Source organism: Amblyomma americanum, chromosome 1, assembly GCF_052857255.1.
Source record: "Amblyomma americanum isolate KBUSLIRL-KWMA chromosome 1, ASM5285725v1, whole genome shotgun sequence".
NCBI classification, from domain to species: Eukaryota; Metazoa; Arthropoda; class Arachnida; order Ixodida; family Ixodidae; genus Amblyomma; species Amblyomma americanum.
The window spans coordinates 357,698,968-357,722,807 of record NC_135497.1 but is presented as its reverse complement, the minus strand read 5'-3'; the positions used below and the strand labels follow the sequence as shown (position 1 = coordinate 357,722,807).

At 49.1% G+C, this 23,840-nt stretch overlaps 1 protein-coding gene across 4 annotated transcripts in view; it reads left to right on the top strand.

Moving 5' to 3' along the window:
- Positions 1 to 23,840, top strand: part of LOC144115601 (band 7 protein AGAP004871-like) — a 668,261-nt gene that overhangs the window by 620,346 nt on the left and 24,075 nt on the right. For all 4 annotated transcript variants that reach the window (XM_077650023.1, XM_077650020.1, XM_077650022.1 and 1 more), the window contains 2 exons: positions 15,298 to 15,370; positions 19,596 to 19,678. In XM_077650023.1, coding sequence (XP_077506149.1) covers positions 15,298 to 15,370; positions 19,596 to 19,678 — 156 coding nt within the window. The remainder of the gene's footprint in view (positions 1 to 15,297; positions 15,371 to 19,595; positions 19,679 to 23,840) is intronic.

Here is a 23,840-nt window from a genome sequence, read left to right as displayed (position 1 = left end):
ACGCTCGCTGCGGCCGCGGCGCCGGTGACGCGTCCACTAGCGTGGACACCGCAGGACACGCCGACGCGCTCACGCCATGTGGGACAGCGGGCAAGACTCGTACGCACGCCATTCTCCGATCACGCCACGGTACGAGCAGCCCTGCACTGTACCCGCGACAACCATAAAAGTATTCTTGGGTACAACCGCCCACGTTACAGCCGAGTTAACAATTCTTTGCGAGTGGAAGGCGTGCCGCTCCGCAGGCCGCATCCGCGCTTCACACGTACGTCACGTTCGCGCGGCGTCAGGGGCTGTCCTCGGAGCTCCCTGGGGAAATAACCTTCAGCGGAAGAGTCTAGGAAGGGATGGTGTAGCTGGAAGCGACGAAGGGAACAGTTATGTCAGGCGCACCACAGCGGCCCGCACGGTGCTCATGCAGCAGGTTAGGAGGCAGGGAGGTTAAGGCCGGATGTTACCGCGCCATAGAATGGAAAGCGCGCCCGAACTCTACGCTCCCACACGCGCCACTCAACTTAGGGAATTCTCGTGGGCATCGCCTTTGTTCGTTTTGAGGAGCTTGAAGGGCACGCAATCCTAAAATGCAGTGGCACTCGAAGTCTTGGAAGAAAATTTTTCTGCGAGCCCACTGGGAAAGAAACCTTAAATGGTCAGATATGTAACGCGGTTACGAGAAAGAACACTTACTGTGCTAGTGAGCTTCGCCCAACGCGAGAATGTCACTTTGGAAAGAGTAATTATTAGCGGACCTACTATCTTAGCTCTCGACCACAAATAAGAACTGGCGACGGTTATATACACGCAGAATATTGCATCACAGCATGCCAGCAAATTATCGGTGCAAATTAAGCTTTACTGAATTTTAACTGAATTCTGCTCCCTGCTCCACAATGGTCTTGGAGGGAACTAAAGAAGACTAAGAATAGAAAATATGTAAAGTTAAACTCTGCTGCGTGGTCGGAGGTTCGAATTTCTGTGCAAATTTTCAAGCGCGAGCTGCTACACGAATCAATTGCACCGGGCTGCCACGCTAACTGAACAATCCGGATTTTTCTCTCACGCCGCCGACGACGCCGGCTTTTCCGCTGAACGGGGCCCTAACGGTATCGCGTAATACAAAATACTGGCCAGTAATCGTCAGGACTAGTACTTACAACTGCACCAACTACAAAGGAATAGATTATAATTAGAATGAATTCGAATGGAATTGGAATGGAATTGGAATTTTTTTTGAACTACTCATTCTTTTCCAATGTGTAAAATATCTCCTCAGATTATCAACCTGGTGCGTATATATCCATGGCTTAGTCATTCCTCACCGTTGAAACAAATTCTCCGTCCCTTCATCTCTCTCGAGTTTTGCTTCTGCTGGTAATAAGCAACAAATTGTTGTAACAGGAAACTGAGCAGGTCTGAATAACTTCCACGGCGGAGAAGAACTACTGGCTCCCTCTCCATTTGAACGACTACGCAAACAGGCTCCGATTCAGCTTCGCTGACCGAATGAGAAAATAACGAGACAGCGCAGCCTAGGAAAAGGATGCCGCGGACACATGCCGTCGCCACCGCACGCGCGCGAGCAGCGGTTAGCAGGAACGGAAAATTGCTTCGCACGTGGCAGCGTCGAACAAGCGCCGAATCGCTTGCCAATGATCGGGCAAGTATAAAACACCGAGATGGAGCGGAAATAATGGCAGAAAAAAGTGAGAGAGAGGAACGCAGAGGGAAGCGGGAGCAGCAAGGAAGTAACAGGGGCGGAGCGCGAGTGGAGGAGACGGCATATTCCGAAACGGCGGTTATGGAAAGCCGCGGTGCGTCGAAGGGTTCCGAAGGGGCGGAGGAAAGAACTATAGGAAAGAGATAGGAGCGCTTAAGCTGGTGGGAGCGAAGATAAGAAAGAAAGAAAGAAAGAAAGAAAGAAAGAAAGAAAGAAGGAAAGAAAGGAAGAAAGAAAGAAAGAAAGAAAGAAAGAAAGAAAGAAAGAAAGAAAGAAAGAACGTCCCCGCCAGGCGTCGAGAACGAGTTGACGGGAGAGGGGGGCGTATTTCGTAGCGAGGGCGCGCATATTGCGGCGCGCGTCGCCGAGGCGTAGGTCGATAACTGTCAGAGGAAGCCAGGTCTCCGGGCTGCGTCGACAGCGCCCTCGTCCGGAGAGGAAGCCGCCCGCGCGGATATGCGAACAACGAATCAAGTTTGTTTAGGAAGGTGGAAGTGGGGGTTATGGGCGAAGAGGGCCGGGAGGGAGGGGGCTAGGGGGTGCGAAATCAATTATCGCCTGGGTAGCTTCGTGAAAATCAATTATTGACGCGTCAAGGCGTTCGGCAGAGACTGCGCTTAGAAGATGAGGGAAGGAAGGAAGGTTTCGAGCGGGGGCTCAAGCTTGTCGTAATTAGAAGAAATCGACAGAAGCGAGGAAAAGCCCACCGTGAAGGTGCGCAGCCCCGGGAAGCGCGAAACGAAACGCCAGCCGTAGACGTCCGAGCGCACGCGAGGGTACGCATCGTTAACGTTACAGCACAGAATAAAAGGGAGGGAAGTTCGAAAAGAAGTCACGCGTGAAAAAACCTTCCGGCATACGCGTTGGGATTCCAATCATTCGTTCCCTTAATTTGTCCACTACTGCTCTGCCCTTATCTGGTGGTTATTTATTTCCCCAAGAATTAGCATTATTTTTCACGTTCACTTGAAGGAACATACGAGATTGGCAGATGCTAATTGCCTATTGTGACCGTCCTCCATTGTTAGCTTGTCCACCCACCTCCTTTAGCGCATTTTTATAAACCTATTAGGAGAAGTTGGTGGCTGGCAGCGGCGGATACCATTTGTTTCCGAGGGGAATGAAAACCCACCTTGAATGGCACTGCAATACGCAGCACACCAAAGTTATGGCGCGCGACACGGGATGCGACTCGCAACACAGGGTATCAGTGATATTAGCAGAGAGCGCGTGGCGAGGAAATCTAATCTGCAGAGTGGATTCCAACAGACAACAAAGTGGAAAGAGGGAGAGGAGAACGGAGAGGTGAAAAAAATTGCAATTACCTCTAGAAAGTCTGAGCAGTTGTAAAAGTTGTTATCAGAATTGAAAGGGGGCATTAGGATAAGTTTTGTTTTCACTTATTCCTGCCCCTCAATGCTCCGTCAGACTCTCAACGTCCCCAGGGTATGCACGGGAGGAGAAGCAAGCAAGCAGGAAAACCAAGCGCAAAAACGCGCGCCAAACGCTCAGTGGGCCAATGAGACGCCTTCGCCCGAGGCACTTATCGATTGCGTCTGACGCTAACAGCTTTGGCTACGCCCGCCGCCGCGACCTTATCCGCACACCTTGCTGCATTAGCAGCAGCGCATTCGGGAAGTTCACGGACTTGGGTGCCCTTTTCAAGCCTTGCAAGCGATTCTTGCCTTGCGAACAGTGAACTTTGGGGCGGCGTCATTCGGTGTCGGCCCCGGTGTTCGATAGAGCGTGGTCGTGCTCGAGCCAGATGGCTCCGCGTCGAATGGAAATCGACCGCTCGCGTGCCTTAAAGGGCAAGTGCACCACTTTTTGAGAATTCCGTGCTATTCAACGATTAAAATCTATATAGACCGCAGTTAAAGCAAGCCAAGTGCTCTAGCATTTAAAATGATGACCTAAATTTTAGGCTTGTTCTCACAGCACCAAAGGAGTGCGGAGAAGCTCAGTGTCACATCACGGAAGGTAAGATTTCAAATTTCCGCTGCTGCCAACCACACCCTTCCGTGCCTAGTTGGACGCTGCTAAACAACGCACGGAGGCGTTTGCCTTCGGTGGCGTTGGTTTTTTTCTTTGAAAGCAAGCGTTTATTCGTTGGAAATGTACTGATACCTTCTAGGAGTTATTTATAAATAAATAAATAAATAAATAAATAAATAAATAAAAGATGACGTCTAGATGCGCCCCCCTCCCCTCCCCCACTTGCAGCTGTGCGGCGCGGTGAAGCTTGATAGCCGTGTCGATTTCAGTCGGCGATTACATCACCATTTCAAATGCTAGCCCGAAAGGACTTCGCATGCTTAGATTGGAACCCTTTAAGCTCGTCGATTTCTAAAACCTATGCAGTTGCCTTTTAAGGAAATCTACTAGTGGGTGCGCGATGTTGTGTCGCTGCCGGTGGGAAACGTCTTCCTCAAATATTCAGCTTGGCACAATGTCTTTTGGAGTAGAGCGATAATGTAAGAGCGTAGCAAAGCACTCATCTTCTCCCAAGTTGCGAAGATCCTCCTTGAGATCTGTGTTCACACTGTGTTCTGAAGCACCACATGGATCCGTTTGGGAAAGAAGATAAAATGCATTCATCTAGGAAAACTGAAGGCGTAAAACATATCTTGAGGCAGAACGGCGCAAGGGGAACAAGCGCGCAGAAGTTAACATTCGCACTTAAATACAATAAACTGCAAGATGTTCTGTTCTGTTGATGTTCTGGGCAATATCGTATTTCTTTCACGCCTTTTATGTGTTATAGCTTTCTTTTTTAAGCTCTACCAAATTCCAAACTTTATGAAGGCGTTTTCGGTTTCCGAGTTCGCGAAATCGAGCTCCAACTGTACGCGCCATTGTGCATTAGCAGCGGATCCTTGGGGAATAAGCTTAGTATACAACGGTAGCGTAAAAAGAAATTATAGGGCGATTACACATTCGTGGCATGGCGGAGGGTGAGCGCTGGCGGCTTTTACGCTGCGGTTTTGCGAATAACTATTTTGCGGTTTGTACTTTTCTGATTTACAATTCGGCTAGTCCAACCGGCGCAGTTATGATGACTGCTCCACTATACCGCGGGCAGGTGAACTTGAGCTTCGTGGTGTCTTTAATGGGCGCGTTCTATTCGGCGAGCCCGTACTTGAATGTCTTGCCATCTTATACGGGTGGCGTGGAGCTCGCGCGTCCGCACCTCGGGCTTCGCACTGGGGCCTCGGCCCATTGTGCCTAGCGCGACGGCCCTTGCACTCTTAGCGAGCCCTGGCCAAACGTTTACGCGCGGAGTCCTTCGCCCGAACTTGTGCACGACGCTGTTCCTCCACGGCAGTGACGTGAGCTTCAACCGCACACGGTAACTCCGGGAATGGGAGCGAAGCGTCAGCGCGCCCTTGCAATACGTTTCCCAAGACAACGGCAACGCCCTAACGCGTAGCCTAACGACCGAAGGAAACAACTTTAAGGCGGCCCCAGAGCGGTGTTGCGACGCCAGAATGTCATGGTACAGACTGAGACGCGAGCGTCCGTCCTCGGCAGAGGTTGCGTCCTTTCAGCAGGGAGCCACAGAGTGCTCGTTCGCTTCTGGGTTGTTGATAGACACAACACTAGTATGACAATTGGCGGACACCCTGACCGTGCCATGAAGGAAGGAGTGAAATTGACATATATTAGTGTGGGCAGAGTAAAAAGAAAGAAAAATAATGTTGCCCAGTCCATACACCTCAGAATAACGCAGTCTCTCGTCGTGCACAGGGCTTTCTGGCCGCGTCCTGCGCTCCGGCCGGACGCAGCGTCATCGACACGCATAAAGACGCCCGTGTGCTTTGGGCCTTAAATAACCCCAGATGGTAAAAATTCATCCGAAGCTCTCCAAAACGGTGCTTCTATCTCTCTTCCTTCCTTCATCCCTCCTTCCTCGCTTCTCTCACGGCGCGGTTGATGTGTCCACCGATAGCTTGACGTTAACAGCTACGACTACGGATGGTCCGGGAATCTTCGCCTTAAGAGCTAGCGCTCTAAAGAGAGGTGTGGTTCCCGAAAAAAGAACAGAGAGGTGGAGGAAAATGACCCGAAGAGGTTCCCATTTGATCACCCCGCCGAGAGAGAAGGGAAAGATTGAAAGTAAAGGGGAAAATGGAAACAGAGAGGGGGCGGGGAAGTAATGAGGTGGGGCGTCAGGGAATAGGACGGTCGTGCAGCACTGTCACAACCTGTCGCAGAAGTCCGATGCCCTCAGGAACCGTATATCAGCTAGATTATGCCTTCAGAGCTGGCGATCAATGTGGCCACTGTCCAAGGATTTTGATCCCTAGCTGTCAGTGGGCGTAAATCGAGGTGTTTTAGCGCGCAGCGCCGCATTTGTGGTGTTACCCATGTGGAAAAATCTGAGATCTATTTGCTGTTAAATTATTTTCTATCTAAAAGCGATTACTCTACTTATTTCCTACCTTTATCGACACCATCGTTTAAATAAATTGTGTTTTCCTTAGTTTCAGTGGTCGGGTTGCTTTTTGGAATTTACATAGCCCATCGCGGCACCGGTGCCATTTACCGTGTGTCCACATCACCATTGACTGTAGAATAATAAATAAATGTAGTATAAATAAATAAATAAATAAATAAATAAATAAATAAATAAATAAATAAATAAATAAATAGACTGTGGTAACTGGTTCATTATGGTGCGTAAAGAAATCGTTCGGATCCCCAAGCATCAATTTGTACGTGCGTGCATTTTTCACGTAGGCCAGCCACTTGTGCTCTTCATTTTTTTTGGAAGCCGGGCTCTTAAAAAGCGCCGCAAGTCCCGCACAAAATAATGCGTCGCATCATAGTTTTGGTTTTGTCTATTTGCCTCAAGTCGCAGACTTCTTGTGCTCGTCAGGATTGAAACTCACCTCTAGTTAGAACTAAGCAACAGCTCTTATGATACTGTCTGTGGCTGCGACAGACTGCGAAGACAACCAGAAGAGAGCGGCAGCTAACGCTAGGTCGTTAACCCCACGCTGCCACAGAAAGGACGCCGCCGGACATTGCAGCCGAAGGAAGCCAATCCGACAGACGAAAGACAGCACGCTAGAGAGGCTGCGAAGCTCCCGTGGTTGCCACTTGCATGGTCGTTAGGCAGAAGCGCGCCTTAATGCGGGCGCCTCGAGGGCTGAGCTGCCCCTGAGAGTTACTTTTCACGCTGTGTGCTTTATCCAGTTCTGGAGCGCCACCTAACGTCGCAAGTTCACCTCGCCGAGCGGCCTAGAACATGGTACGCGGTCCCTAATAAGCTATGATCAAGCTTACCTATCAGAGACTTTGTCCTGCGACAAAAAAGAGGGTAGCTTAAGGCGTCGTTCTGCAATGGTATATGGTATGTGGGGTTGAACGTCCCAAAGCCGCACGAGGGATATGAGAGGCGCCTCAGCGGAGGGCTCCGGATTTAATAAAGACAACCTGGCGTTATTTAACCTGCGCTGACATCGTATAGCGCACAGGCCTTTTAACATTTTGTCTCGTTGTACAATGCTGATGATTGGACTTGCCGCTAAGGTACGACTCATCGAGGACGATCACCACAATTACTTTACGGAAGGTAAAGGGTTGCGTATGATGTAGTTTTTATCAGCTGGCTTTAACTGGCTACTGATTTGCCAAAAAAAAGTTTGTGCGAGCAATAAATTTTTCGGATACTAATCAAATACGCATAGCCAGCGTCTGATAATGAATGATGAAACACAGATGCATTTATCCGCAACATTATCTTCATTGTCACAATCTGCAGCATAAAGCTTAAGACTTTATTGTAAAGCCATCACTCGTGTGATTGATGTCACAGGTTGAAAGGTAACTCTGTTTTCATAGAACGCAATGATTAACTAGTCACAATCGCAGAAAGTCTTGATGCAGTGCAGAGCAAACATTCATGCAGGAGCGCCATCATTATGCCTGCTGTAATAAGAAACTAGAACTTGCGTAAAAAGAAAAGGCACAAAAATATCGGAATTGTTGCAGATCTCATAGAGTAGAGTAGCGTTGTTAACAGCGCATAGCCTAACAGCTATGACGATAACTCACTTTAGACGTATTCGTCAGTCTGGAGTGATAGGAGTGGAGGTGAAGATTACATAACTTTCGTTAGCAGGCAGTGTTCGCATATTGCGGTGGAGGCAACCGTCATGGTGTCAGCTGAAAAGGCTCCGCTTGTCTCCGCTATCGCCTCATCTAGCGGGTCCCCATGCATGCGCCTCGCAAATACATGGGGGTGTGCGGAGTTCGAAGACAGAAGTTAGCAAGAGCTTCGCCCACTGAGTTCCTTAAAAGCGCAATATTCGGCAGCGCTGCAAGGTTGCACATCAAGCGTCAGCATAGCGGCCACTTCCTTATTTGGCTCTCACGTCCTCTATTCTAACGTGCGCTCTGTAAGGCGAATCGCATCTCACGCACAGCACCGTCGATGCCGGCGTCCCCAGCAAAGAATTCCAAGTACTTTTTCTTTTTCTGGTCGAATGTCTGAGATTCGTCTCTCCGCTTTGCGGACGGCTCAGATAAGCCGCCGCTCTCTTCCCTGGCTGGAGTATTACAAAGTTAGGCGCAGAGTGACTTTCTACACGCTCCAAGACGCTGTCGTGTATATAGCTGACAGCATGGTGCACACAGACGCCATACTGCTTCCTCACAGTCTGCGAAATTTGCCGAACCTTTTCCGGTAACTGGCCTCGATTGTTCTGCAGTGTTCGAAATGCACAAGAGACAGCCTTTTCGATGCAGGCATGAATAATAAATGTATAATATTCTACTCTAACTGAAAAATTCCGAATATTTGCACGCCCCTATAGGAAAAAGAAATGACTCGTCCAAAGGAAATAAAAAAAGGTAAGTCATAAGGATAAGAGCTTCATCATGTACCCGCAGAATTCGCGATAAAGCATTACTGGTCGCACATTAATGCTAATAGTGTTGTGGGACTAAGAAAAAGGACTGAAAAAAAAAGGTGTCCCGCCCTGTGGCACTAAGTATAAGTGACTTAATCCAATATGGAGTATTAAAATAACAAATAATGAAACAATTTTGCATAACAGAAAAGAAAAGAAAAATAAAAAAGAAAAAATATTTGTACATATTTGTACTTTAAGAGCCGAAGCTAAGGAGAGTTATTGTATGATTCAGGTAAATAATGAGTTTTTTTTTTCTGGGATGTCTTAGCTGATGAAAATTAGGAGATATAATAAGTAGGATGAGAATCCCGGACTTCGGTATATTCGCTCATGGTGGGCAGATGAGGAAGAATTTCAAGAAGGTGGGGGAAAATGATAGTTGAGAATCTTGGGTCTTGCTCCCGTCTCTTGCGGCTTTGTTGATATATGACTGGAGGCTGGTATGAAAAAGTAAATTTCATAAAGTAATTGCGAAGCTGCTAAAGGTTGCAGTGCATGAGACTAAGCTACGGCGAACGAACATGAAGACGGGTCCACACTATACCCAGGAACGTGCGTCGCGCATCAGTTATCGGAGCGCCTAGCGCGCGCGAGATTCCGTATTGTACCCTTGACGTTTTACCGGTGCTCAGCGAGAGTGTTGGCGCAGTGAGGACCCCAACGATTTCAGCTTAGCAACATGATTCAAGCTGTTTCAGTCCAAATCCGGCATACACTGTTCACATTAGAGTCGCAGGTGGAGGGTTCACAGTGAGACGTACGGGCGATCATGGCTGTAGCCATTAGTGCTGAGCAGCGATAGACAAACGAACTCACAACTCAAAATCGCGATGTGGCAGGGGGTAAGGGAAGGCGACCAGAGTAGAGACGGCTACCACACTCAGGTCAGGCTTGCTACTCAGCTCGAGGGAAACGGGGGCACGAACAGAGGAAGAAAATGCGCCACTTTTGCTTTCCCTGCTCCTTCTTAGAAGAGCCAGGACACAGGGATGGGAACCAGCCTCGTAATCCAAGTGGCCGTTAGTTGCTCTTACTTGAGAGCCACTCGCAATCTAAACAACGCGGTGCGCTGCGGGCAAAGAGCCTGGGTCGAATGTCACTCCCAGTTAATTTTTATTTATATATTGATTTATCTTTGCTGCTTACTAGCGGGTACGAAACGCTAGACGCAGGGCCAGCGTGTTCCATTCTCAGGCGTGCATTATTCATGCACACACGATGGTGGGTGTCGAGCACAGCACAGCTCTGTCGCCCTTTAGGAAAGCTTCCGGGGGCACCCTCGCCCTTCGGTCAAACTCGTTGTACTCGAACACCCCGGGAGCAATACGAGCGCTATCCGGAAGCTCTTAGCGCGTTGGCGCTGCCTGTCGTCTCTCTCTCTCTCTCTTTCTCTATCTACAAACGCAACGACGGATGCTTTAGACGAAAGTTAAGTGTTCCAAGAAAATGCCTTGAACTGAACGAGAGTGGTTGCGCAAATTCGACAATCACAAGAGAGGACGGGACTGCCGCAAGTCCCGTTATGTTTTGCCATTGTCTAATTTTTGCAACCCGTTACGTGCTGTTCACACACACACACACACACACACACACACACACACACACACACACACACACACACACACACACACACACACACACACACACACACACACACACACACACACACACACACACACACACACACACACACACACACACACACACACACACACACACACACACACACACACACACACACACACACACACACACACACACACACACACACGCGCGCGCACACGCACACACGCACACACGCACGCACACACACACACACACACACACACACACACACACACACACACACACACACACACACACACACACACACACACACACACACACACACACACACACACACACACACACACACACACACACACACACACACACACACACACACACACACACACACACACACACACACACACACAAAATTGGCCATAAGCTTGTGTCAGTGGAGATAGCCAAAAAGAAGGAGAGTAAGGAGAGGACACTTCAGCGGCGCCCTAAGGGTATGACGCGATAGCGTAGTGGGTTAGGCCTTCGATTATGAGCAGTTTGACACTTTTGAACGCATTTTTCATTTTTTTGAGTGTTTCAATTAATTAATTGATCAACTGCACTCTCTAAACTTGCCTAATTAGCATCATCAAGCATTGTCTTTTCATTCTGAGCACTCCGACACCTTTGCGCTCCCCTTTTTTCAAATTTTCATTTATTTATTTATTCAAATAATTACAATGATTTCGTTAACTCGTCATCGCCTATCACACACCAATCAATCATCAATCCCTAGAACCACAAATTATGGTGATACGATTTTTTTTACGCAGCCCCCGGCTGTATTCGACACGCGGTGCCTACTACGCCGACGGCTTTTCGACCGAATAAGCTGTACACGCTATTGCGTAAAATAACTGCTGATCAGACAATATGGAGCAGAATATCTACGTCAGTAGTACGATTTTAATTTTCGTCTTTTACAATTCACCTCCCACGCAACTCTCCGGTCACAACGCCCACAACAAAAGATTTCGAGATAACGAGGGCTATACTGCTAACGCAGTAAAAGCAATAGCTGCAGGGTCAACCGAGAGAATGAATTCGTTTGGAGTGGGTAGATGTAGAATGCTTCGTAAATCTATCCCAACGTTGGGAGCCGTCGCCAGGATGGAAATTCTGATCTGGCTCACAACTATTGGGCATTGAACTGGACGCTACAGCTGGCACAAGAATATAAGGGGCCAAATTCTCAAAACTGCTTCCACATTTCAACTTTGCGTGGTTGGTCGGCACTCTTCCACTTGCACGCATGGATATCGCGATTGCTGAAGTCACGGGTGCCAGCCAGTCATGGACAGTCCTTAAACAGAAACAGCTTTGGTGGCGCGGTCACTGCTCTGCTGGCGTGAACTGCAGCTGCCATTTGAATGGCTGCGAATGGTGAGGCAAGGTACTACAGCTGGCGAAATAGCGCACACCTTGACCGTTCTCACGGCTTTAGACTCAGGCGGTCGCAAAACAAATAAAAAGAATCATAATATAGGCCGAATTTAGATACTGCCGTCACTTTGCATGCACACTTACTGCTGTGAATTGAGGAGCGCGACAAAGTTAGTGGAATGTGCAAGGTTGATAAAAAGTGGGTCTGTCTGCTTTTGAGCAGTGCTGCGGGGCGTTTGCAGCGCTATGCAGCTGTCAAGTGCTGAGGGATGACGATGGAAGTCCTCCTAACTTTCTAATGATTCCGACTTTTTAAACAGGCCCTGTGGCCTGAAGCTCTTGAAGAAGGCTTTACATCTGCTCAGGTACAGCGAAGTTCAAACTAGCACACACTGAGAACGTTCCTCTTTCTTCGGCGGAGCAGTTCCGAGTGCCGGGCACACGCTTGCCGTTTTAGCCTTCCTCGCGAAACTATCAGCGTTCGCTCCTCACAGCCTGCGCATAATGTATAAGCACACTACAGGCACAGCCCATGGCATATATTTGTCCCTCTCACTCTCATGCTCTTGCTGATAGCGAGGTCCTCCGAGAGAGGCCTGCTTCCTTGCTTAATGCCAGCACTGTCGATAACAGAGCAACACCTCGGCAGCGCTCGCGCTCCGGCGCCGGGCCGCGATGGGCTCGAAACTTTTGAAGAGGACTGTACTTTGGGCGTCCGGCGACAGTGCTGGCTGTGATAAGATCGATGGCTGCGCCTCGTGATTAACATTGCAGCGCTGATCGCGCGCAATTCGTGCATAAAAGCCAAAACGCCGATAGGATTTTGGAACGAGCAGGAAATATCGCATGTTTTTTGTTGAAGGCAGCATTTAAAGAAGCGTGCCCGTGTACCAGCACTCACTTTCCAGTCTGCGGACACACGCGCGCGCCCCCGCGCGGCACGCCAAACTTTTCGCGGGCGATAAGCGAGTTGTCGCCCTTCTCGCGCGCGTTCCATATATTTCTGCCGAGGGGGCGTTCAAAGCAAAAACCAAAGAACGCTCGGTCGCATTTTCGTCTCTTTACTGGTATCTTTATGCTTGTGCAAAACAATGCTCGATTCAAAGCGGGCGAGTGGCTGCGAACAATGACGGGCTTATCGCCGAAGACCACCGAGCGATACGCGTTCGGGGAACTGGAAGAGATCGACCTCTGGCCCCCCGCTGCCGCCGCTGGTGGCGATCGATTATGACCACCATCGCAGGCACAGGCTCGGCCGAGCGAAAGGCAGAGATAAGGGCCCGAGTTTTAATTGACGCGTACTCGTCCCACTTTGCGTTTTGATTTTCGCCGCCGACTCGCAGCTCACTCTCTGGGTGCGGTAAAAAGCCCCTGCCTCTTTCCCGGCCCCGCCCTCGGGCAGACCGTCATCGTATACATACTTCTTCCCTCTGGAGTTCGCGCCGCACCCCGCTAGCGCATATTTTATAGCTGCCGCTGTATCACGTACAAGAGAGAATCGACAATTGGTTTCCCGGCTCGAGAGAACGATTCGAAGTCGCAACAGACTCGATGGGGAAATAAATCGGTACTGACGGAGGAAAAAAAAAAAGGGGGCGCTGGTTCATAATAGAATGCATCGATACGGTGGAACAAATGTACCGCCCTGAGATGTGGGCATCACAAAAGCGCAGCGCTCAAGTAGAAGAAGAAAATATTAAAGATATCCGGGAGTATCGTTCAGTTTCGTCACTAATAATGACCACGTCGTTTACTTTTTTCTTCGATGCCTATCCGCACAAATTATGGTTGGTTGCATGGTTATTAAAATTGCCAGTATAAAATTCGGAAGTTTAGAGCGCATGCGAACGCAGGCGAACGCAGGCGTATACACGCGTTTGTAAAGCTAAAAAATACAGTCCGCGGTCATCGGAGCTGTTCCCTGCCTGTTCGTTTGTTTTGCATAGTCGCATATTTTATTTGCAAAGGTCCCAAGGCTAGTTGTGGGGTGTGCAGTGTAGAGATAATTACGCCATGTAGGTCTAATTATCCTAGTGCTCGTTAAAAAGAACAAGCTCTCAAAACAGAAATCGGGAAGGGAGCTGACTGCTAGGGTTACGGACATGTGTCAGCGTACTAAAAACACGCACGCGCAGGGCAAAGTGAGGCGGTTCCTGCGCGTGTCTGCCAATTTTCACCTTTAACACCCACAGCTGTTTGCCGTTTGTATTCTGTTCTGGCCATGCATGTTATACGAATGCACCGGCGACGGTCTATAAAATTTTCTGTAATGGAGTGGCGTCCAGCTCCATAGCCAGACTGCGCAGCCTTAGGAACTCATAGCTGTCACAAACTGCGGCGCTCCGTACGAGCACTTATGAAAACTTGCTGAAAAAAAAAACGCACTGCTACATATACCATATAGATATCCGCAGATATATGCACCAGGTTACGAATATCAGTTCTCATATGAAGCTCTCGCCTCCTTGACTCGGTGCTTGCTGGTATACGCGACACAGACCTCAGGGTACACTGTAGCGGTCTACCCTGAAGTCGATGCGCTTCTCGTATATAGAAGGAAATGCGCTCACGGCATTGCGCTTACTAATGTGGCCACTTTCCGTCATTGCTACTCAGCATATTGGCGCGACGTTTCGCAACGTCCAGCCTAGTGCAGCTTCTCTGCGGCGTCTCTTGCTCCACTAGTATCTGGAGATACCGGCTGTGTCTACCCGCGTAAAAAGCACGCACGGCGCAATGTTGTTTTATTTCTCGTTTCCTGCCAGGGATATACCCAATTTTTGGTTTACCTGTACACGTTGGAGGCACACAATTTTCTGCCTGGTGTCTACAGGCTTCTGTGAAACATACGCCAAACAACGTTCGGCTCACTTGCCTCATATGAAGGGTGCAGTGACTCGCTGTTTTGTAAACGTGTGCAAAATGCACTCTGTATATTAGGTAAGTAAAGCGTATTTTTTTTTAATGCGAAGCTGCAGCACAATGCCACTGACAAAATCGCAGCGTTTCAGGTGGAAATTCTCTGTTGCCTGAAAGTTTATTGAAAGCGTTGTAAGTTTGTAACCCGTCTCAACCTTAATTGCTGCATGACGTATATACTCAATTGAACGGGTTTTCTCCGCTGCAGGTGATGTGTTGTTGGTACTCGCGCGCCCATGCGTGTTTGGGGCTCTCGCCCAAATAAAGAAATACTTTTCTGCGCATTCAACACCGAAACTGGTTTTCCCACTTTTATTGACTCGTTTGGCTAACAAAAACAAAGTACGAAAATCAGTCAGCCCAGGTGTAACCCATAATGGCGCTGCAGCGCTTACATTGGCGATTATTTTGCGGCTGGAACGCGGTCGATATACCTGCTTAGCAGTCCCGCTTAGTGTATGTCAAGACTTGCGGCTTATACGTTCATCCCGGCTATCCATAAACTTTCTGCTTTTAACCTTAGCCGTTGCCAAGACATTCATTGGTAACACTGTTGGGATGGAACGGGTCGTCATATATTATCTGCCCCTTGTCGGGCTTGGTGGCATGCTAACTTCCCTTACGCTGTTCACCGAAGGAACGACAGAAGTTACATGCCATGTACATTGGGGGACCAGAGTCTTCCAGTTACGCAGCCTTTGAACAATGCGCTCTTGTCAGCAGTGTTCAAAGTAGTGTGCTTCAACATTGCAGGTAGTTCAAGAATACGAGCGTGCAGTCATCTTCCGCCTCGGTCGATTGCTTCGCGGAGGAGCCAAAGGCCCAGGTGAGAGGTCGAACCTATGAATGATCACAGCAATGATCCTGGAACCTCTGGGACTTGACGTCGCAAGCCTAGTGTCTATGAGCGAAATTCCTCGTAAAATCATAATTGTAAGGTTCTGTGATGACAGAGCTCGCATATATGCTGCTGGTATCAGCAATTAAGAGATAATACGGCGCTCTAAAGAATGAATGTGAAAGTAACCTATGCCGCTTTTATACAGAACAAAACAAAGCTCGTTGTGCACGAAATTTGCAAAAATACGCACGGCGTCGGAGTTGGTAACTTTATGCGCTCATCAATTTCGGCGCACGTGCTCCTGGTAAAGCTGAGATACCTCTGTGAATGCAATTTGTACAGGTGGTGCAGCTACTTTTGTACGATGCCGTTAGTAGAATCGTCGGGTTGCATTTGTAAAATGAAGGAGATTCGCTCCTCTTGGCTTACGTCTGCCGTTCGCAAGCAAGCAAAAATATTATAAAAGGAAAGGAAGCAGCCAGGTGTCTTCATACATGTTGTTCCACATCTTTGTGAGATTATATATATTTTTAAAGCCCGCACACTTTCGGCCGCGCACTGCTCCTGGCTTCCCGTCCATGGCGAGTGCTTCCAACGAGAGAGACATCTTGGGTGTCGTTTCCAGCCACCATAGCACAGCATCTGGCGAACTGGCCGTTTTGGAGGCAGGGCAGAGCATATAGGTCTTAATAAAGCAGAACCCCAGGTACCACCCAAGATGGCTGTTCCCAGAGAATGGAAGACGGATACGCTGTGTTCGAGGTATACGTGACTCACAGCACCGTACGCATGTACCAAAGCGTGGTGATCCCTTATAGGAGAGCATTACGTACAGGTGCCCACAAAAGTTTTCGGAACGCCAAAATCACGAAAAGCCTCAATTTTCTCGCACGTACAGAGACAGCCAGGCATTAAGAAGTGCATCGTCCTGTTCGCGGAGGAAAGTACTGAGTTCATTCGTCAGTTCTTTTACGTACGTACAGCCGCGGTCAAAAATACGCGGCCCACGGCTCCGGCGCAAGGAGCGGCTGCGGGGCCGCACCGCGGCGCTGCTGCCTGCTTCGGGCGCTCAGTGCGAGGGTGCACGGAGTTACGACAAAGCTTCGCCCTCACTCTCCCCTGAGCACGCCACACGGCTGATAAATGTCAAGTGCGGCGTTCTGCTGAAGGGGAGTGCGCGCGGTTCGCCGTTGCCGCCTCGATTCTGCTTCGCTCTCGTATGCCCCACGCGCCCATGCGTGGTGAGCCTTGGTGCAAGGGCATTACGGTGCTCAAGAAATAGCGCAGAACAAGTTATTGTCGCGTCAGAAGCCCGGTCTGTGAACTCGGTGAAGCCCTGTTTTGTTTCTGGTAGTGTGTTACTCGTAATTTCGTTGCAGCAGGAACGTGCTTACATTTTTTTTTAGCTTTGAATTAACGTTTTTAAAGGAGCGAGCTCCAGCTACTAATTAGGGTTAACCCGACCCAATGCCGGGCACTGGAGCCCGGCGTACCCGGACGCGAGACGCGCGTAAGTATGGAATGCGAACCGAACTTGGACGCTTCGCAGGCAGACGCGCTTAGTCGAACTGCAGAAACCCCGCCGCGGTGGCTCAGTGGTTAGGGTGCTCGACTACTGATCCGGAGTTCCCGGGTTCGAACCCGACCGCGGCGGCTGCGTTTTTATGGAGGAAAAACGCTAAGGCGCCCGTGTGCTGTGCGATGTCAGTGCACGTTAAAGATCCCCAGGTGGTCGAGATTATTCCAGAGCCCTCCACTACGGCACCTCCTTCTTCCTTTCTTCTTTCACTCCCTTCCTTATCCCTTCCCTTACGGCGCGGTTCAGGTGTCCAACGATATATGAGACAGATACTGCGCCATTACTTTCCCCCCCAAAACCAATTGTTATTATTATTATTAACTGCAGAACGCGCGCCTGCCGTAGCCGTTCTGTGCATAGGGAATACGAGATATCCGAGTAGGCGATGAAAGTCACACGCAGCATGCATTGCAGAGCCCTCTTTCGTACGGAACGTCCGCCGGGAAACAGTTGAACGCTGCACTTAATATTCAACAGCCGTGTGGCGTGTTCAGGGAAGAGTGAGGGCGAAGCTTTGTCGTCACTCTCTACACTCTTGCACTGAGCGCCCGACGCAGGTAGCAGCGCCGCGGTGCGGCCCCGCATCCGCTCCTTGCGCCGGAGCCGTGGGCCGCGTATTTTTGACCGCGGCTGTACGTACGTACACCTGTACGTACTACGTAAGTACGTGTTCTTAAGATCTGAAAAAGGAGGTTTCGTCGCGGAAACGTTTCAGGACCAAAAAAATCCAACGCAGGAGAAAAGGATGTGCCTTCGGTAACCTGAGACGTACATTTTCAAGAGCTGCGAAAAAGCCGAATTTTCACAGGGGCCGATTTATGCTTGGCAGTTGGAGGGGGCGGTTGGGATCGGTCCTATTTGCGCAGTGCATTCCTTGGATAGGGTTTGTCATGGTTTTCACGTGGAAAAGTTCTCGCTCAGAGGAGCTGGCTGCCCGCCTCGCCTAAATCTAGCCCTTAATCTTTTTGTCGTCGTTGAGGCGAGCAGTGCTATGGGCTGGAGAGGCGAATGAATTCCCGATGGGCAAAAAGTAATCAGTAATTGTTGCTTATCGCGTAGTGAAGCACTTTTGACACCCCTTAAGCCCTAAATCTCCGCAAGGTAAGGTGTAACCTTGTCCTCACCTTTCGAGACATCTCAATCTTCAGGGGTGTCGTAAGGGCTCCGCTATATGGCTGAGAAGCAAACTTCGTTGTCTGGCTAATTTCTGGCAAAGACGGTACTTTACGAGAACAGGCTAATGCATAGAGCTGTCTGCTGGACTTAGAGACGTGAGCGCATCCTGCTTCCGTAAGATGAAGTTTGATGAAGTTTTGTCCTAAAGCTAACCTGCCTGCATAATGCACTGAATGTCACTATTACACATGGCAAATTCATAAAAATTTTGCAGGCTGAATTATTGAATTTTGCATCTAACGCGATGTAACGCATGATGCCAAAGTTATGTTCTGCATGAAAGGTTGCTAGACATTGAAGTAATGAGAAAACAATTGGTAAATTGTGTTTACTAACCTGCCAGAACTGGGCTCTTTTCTGTATGCCGAATAAAATAAACAAGAAAACGCGAAGTAAGGTGAAACGAGTGTGCTTTCGTGTTATTGTCCTTGGAAGTGGTGTCATTTAAAAGATAGAAAGCAAAAAGAAACAAACAAAGAAAGAAAGAAAGAAAGAGAGAATTAAACAATAAAGATTAAAAAAGAAAGAGAAAAAAGAAAGGGATGAGGCCGGGCACTTGCGAGCACAGTTGCTACTGTTTAAGGCTGGCGGAAATGGAATGTAAATAAAAACAGCCTTCCATAGCACGGCGCCAAAGGCGCGCCTGGCATGCAGTTTGCGCGTGCCGAATGGTTTCTGTGCCGTCATAACACGCCATAGTGAGCACTGTGTAGCCAGTCTGCAGCACTGCGAGGGCACGGCCAGCCCATAACAAAAAATCTGAGGGAGGCGCAGCCACAGAGCCGTTATGAGGCACGCACATTTACCTCCTAGAATGAAATTTCGATTTCAAACCCTGAAAGAAGATCCTGCTGGGATAAATGCAGCTTAAAAAAAAAAGAACAGCGGACGATGTGGCGTGGTTAGGCCAAATCCGAATTATGTGCGCTAGCATGTCAGTTTCGGTCGGAGGCTCGGTTTTCAAGGTCAAGTGAGCTTCAGACAGAGAGCGGCGAAATGGGACTTAAGATCCGCCTAAAGGGTATGACGCGATAGTGACAGCCTATATATGCGGTATTGGTAATTCTCGACTTTACATACCACTCTTGCTACTCCTGGAGCAGTGGTGCAGCGGTTAGGCGATGCGGTACACTGCCCTGCGATGGCAGGTGCTGTCACCGGTGGGGCTTGTGAGACCCACCCGCTTTGCTTACAATTCTGTGGGCAAGTTGTGATGACGTCACAAGGTCAAGTGACCTTGATGGCCCACCTGCTACCTAGGGGAGCCACCTAGGTCGCAGGCTTCCCACAACTCGGTGGGCAGAGGGACCTCACAGACAACGGTTAAATGGCGGATTGGCACAACTGGTGTTAAAGCACTAAAAAAAACCAAGAAAGAAGCATGTAAAGGAGAGTTTTACTACGGAAGGAACAAACACACTTTCTCTAAAACTTGGCGCTTGTGTCTTGACGCAGGTATCTTTTTCATCATACCCTGTATCGACACCTATTGCAAGGTGGACTTGAGGACAGTATCATTCGATGTTCCTCCACAGGAGGTGAGTGCTGCCTGGTCTTCCTTCTTCTAACAGAGCTTTTCTTTGTTCACTGGATGAGTAATTATACCTGCTGCCTCGTGTGTAACGTACACTTCCCCCAACCCGCGCCTGCGGCCCCATGGAAGAGCGAAGCGCCTTTTGACTCTTTGAAACTAAGGCAAGTGTGCAGTACAACAGCAGCGCAGCGCATTCCAGGCATACTTAGCTGCAGCGGCCATCTGCATGCCAACCGGTTACCAGCCCACTGGCCGTATAGCACCGCCGCGCGCGCCTCGTCCACGCCGAGGGCTCTTGTTTTTTTGCTCGAAGTTGTTCTCTGTCGCTCAATGCCAGAGATTTCTTTCCGCTCCCGTGTATCTTAAAACCTCGACAACAGCTGGCGCTGCTGCGCTGTTTTGCTTATTTCGCGCTAACTTTGCGGACGCAGAAGTGTCTTAAACTCAACCGCTCCAACCACGCGGAGCAAGTGTTTAACTTCGTTCAGCTTGCGTTCTTGTTTTCTAAACGAGGCGCTAGCAGAGGGTTCGAGAGGAACCGGGGGCAGTTGTTGCAAACGCAGGTATGCGCGTTGAGTCTCCAAAAATTTACGCCAGCGTCACGCGCGCGAGCAACGGAACAAAGTTGTGTTTAGAAAGCTGCCAAACGTTGTAGCGAGTGCTTGCTGTTTTTCGCCCTGTTGGGAACTTGCGTAGGAAACGCACAATGCGCCTGTTTTATGGCGTGGTGGTGATGAAGTAATCTGCGAAGCAAGCGGGAGCGGTATTCTTTGCTCGGCATACGTATGCAGAAAAAAAAATTCTTGGACGCGGGATTGCATGCTTGTGCGTGCTTCCATTGTACGCCACAACAGAACCGGCTACAAAAATGAAAGAGAATACAAAAAAAGAGACAAAACGCCAAGCAGTACACTCAGCGAGGCTTGTGGACGCAAGAACAGAAGGCTTGCGCTCCCGCACTCTAGTAAAATTTCACAAGGCGACTCAACACCATTAGCCTGTGCGCGAGAGCCTGGTGTTTGGGGTAGTGCTAGTGCCTCGGTGACGTTCTATCTTTCATTACAATTCCTCTTATCTCTTCTTTTCTTCTCATACTTTGCCCCTATCCGCTCCACGCCGTTGATTTCGTTTGTTTGTTTCTTCCTTTTTCTGGCCGGGCCCGCGTATTTGGAGAACTGTGCGCCCCCTTTGTTTTTCAGTGGCGGCGGCGTCGGTGCGCGTCGGCCGGGAGACGTCGGCGGCGCCGAGTATTTTGCGCGCTCTCTTCGCCTCGGCGCCAATCTTTGGCCCGTTTGTTTTGAAAACGCAAATAGGGGCAAACGCCGGTGGCGTGCGGGCGCGTGCGCTCTCCCGCGCGTGCCGGCTCCCGCCTAATGGACACGAAATCCCATTACGCGTGCGCACAAGCGCCGCATCGGCGCCCGCTGCGCCGCCAGGCCGCTTCTGTTTCGCGCTCTCTCCACTAGCGCTGCGCTCGCCGCCCTCGCGGTCCCCCTTAACCCCTCGCGATGCTGGCGACGAGGAGGCCGTGTAAGTAGTGTCGTCCTCGGCGGCGGCATTCATTCCCGCCCAATGCACTTAGAGGAATCTAACGCCCCCCGCCTATCGCTTTCCGCCGTCTCCTCCACGGTGAAACGCCATTAGATCGAAATCGGATATTTAGAATTTTCGCCCCCGCTTCGAGCAAGCATTGCGACGATCGCCCCGTATGTGTTCTTGCTGCGAGACTTTTCGCTGAAGTGCCCGCACGAAACACAGTGCTTTTCAGACATTAGTTAAGTGTCCAGCGGTAGTTTTAAATTCTTTTACGTCAAATGGCTAGGCTGTATCGAACGAGTCGGCCTTTTTTTTTCCTTTATCGACGTTGACCTAACTAGATTCGATCGCGCACCTCCTATTCGGCATGCTTCGCGAGGTGTGAGGCAGTGGGCTGTCCTAAGCTACCAGTGCGATTTATTTTCGCCAAAGCGCTACATTCTGGATGGGAGCATCTCTGCACTCCGGTAACGAAGGCTTCGGTGAACGACAGAACACTGGCGCGGTGCCTTAGCAAAGGTGTTTGCAGCGTTGTTCCACACGGGCGGTGTACCGCATGAGGTGAAGTGATGGCCACGGTAGGAAATGCGTCTTCCCCCCGAGAGGGTACATAAGAGGCTGATAAGCATCTCTGTCCGTGTCACTATTTTAGTGTCACGCGTATAGCAGCAGCTGTCCACTAGCCACTCTGTGAGGCGTGCGGATGAACGCATTATATTGTTTTTCTGTGCTACTCTAAATTTCTCATCGGTGTGTGGAGCATCGGAACTAATGCGGGTTTCGCAGCTTAGAATCCATTCACAACGACACATCTCTAAGAGCAAACATAGCCAGTGCTGCCCTCTATTTTGGCTTGCCCGCTACATTACCTAGCTTTAACTCTCAATAAACACTTTGTGCATGTTCTAGACACTATACGCTTGTGGCGGGCGTTCAGGCCTGCCATTTACTCTTTTTTTCCACATGCAACAAACTAATGAACGGGAAAAAAGTAGGAGCACAATGGTCGCTAATACAGCGTCCTTGCTTTACGAAGTGCGCCGGACTGTAAACACGAATATGCCTATATGTGAGTAAAAAGTCCGTAAGCTGTCCTCTACCCTTTCTCTTGGACAAAAGGGAGTGCGCTAGAGGGCAGCTTACTCTCTTTCTACTCTTTTCAGTCTAGAGTGCAGGTTGACTGCCACACTCGAAAGCAAAATTCTTAAAGGCTACTCCGATGTTCTGGCATGTTTGAGTTACTTAATTATTCGAAGATAGGTCATAAGACGAAGTTGAAATTGCTTTATTTTTTCCATTCCAAAGCAGGAGCCTCGACTAAAGGCTCTGACAACTTGCAAGGGTCCAGCTCCAGCCACACTTAACAGTACAGGATGGCATCGGCGGTACAACGTCACACGAGCTTACAAATTATGCGAGATGCTTTTTATGTGCCCAGGAAGGGAGTAAAACGCATGAAGTACCGTAATTATGACTGACGGTGATTTCGAATAAAACGAGCATTTAAAAGAAGTTCACACATGCCGACTGACGAACGTGTACCACAAAGAAGTTAAAAGTGGCAATTCATGACAGAAGGAAAACCGATGGCGCTAGATAACGCATGAGAAAGAGGAAATTAAGTTCTTTGTTTTAAAACTACCTGCCGACATTTTTTTTTTCAGTTACGTAGTGAGATTTACGGGTAAGCTCAAAATTGTCGCAACATATTTCCTTTGACAAAACAGAGGGGGTTCTCTAACATGGGAATTATTTCGCACACTACCCAATTGTTGCCGGGGTAAACCAATTTTCTCTCTGCCTTGCATCACGAGAACTGGTTTTTGTGAAATTGATCATGTGAAATCGAGCTGTATTCATATTTTTTAAAGCTTCATTTATGACATAGTAATAATCCGTAAGAGAATAGCGGTGGTATTGAAAGAATACTGTCATTTGCAAAAATACTGCCTGCTCATAAGACCAAGAAAACCGATTTTGCTTTCTTTTGCATCCGGAGTTCCCGGGTTCGAACCCGACCGCGGCGGCTGCGTTTTTATGGAGGAAAAACGCTAAGGCGCCCGTGTGCTGTGCGATGTCAGTGCACGTTAAAGATCCCCAGGTGGTCTAAATTATTCCTGAGCCCTCCACTACGGCACCTCTTCTTCCTTTCTTCTCTCACTCCCTCCTTTATCCCTTCCCTTACGGCGCGGTTCACGTGTCCAACGATATATGAGACAGATACTGCGCCATTTCCTTTCCCCAAAAAACCTATTATTATTATTATTATTCTTTTGCAGTTTCTTTTGGAAGAAAATGTAACCTGCGCAAAATTGTTGCTCTTGTCGTGCAGCAGGCGGTACTGCAATACTAAACAGAAGACGCCAGTAATGCGTTATGAGGGCTTAACTTTAAGGTTACTTGGATAATGCGCCCCAATCGCACAAGTATGCCACCTGCTGAACTGACCTCTGGTGGAACATAATGAATGTTCCCATATGTAATCAAAACGCTCGAAAAAATAACTCAAAATGTTGCTACAGGGCGGAGAAGCATTGTAGATTTATTACCGAATTAGACACTGATAGGTTGGGATGCCTTTTGTTATTTTGGCCGCAATATAACTCCATGTTAGCTTCAACTAAATTTAT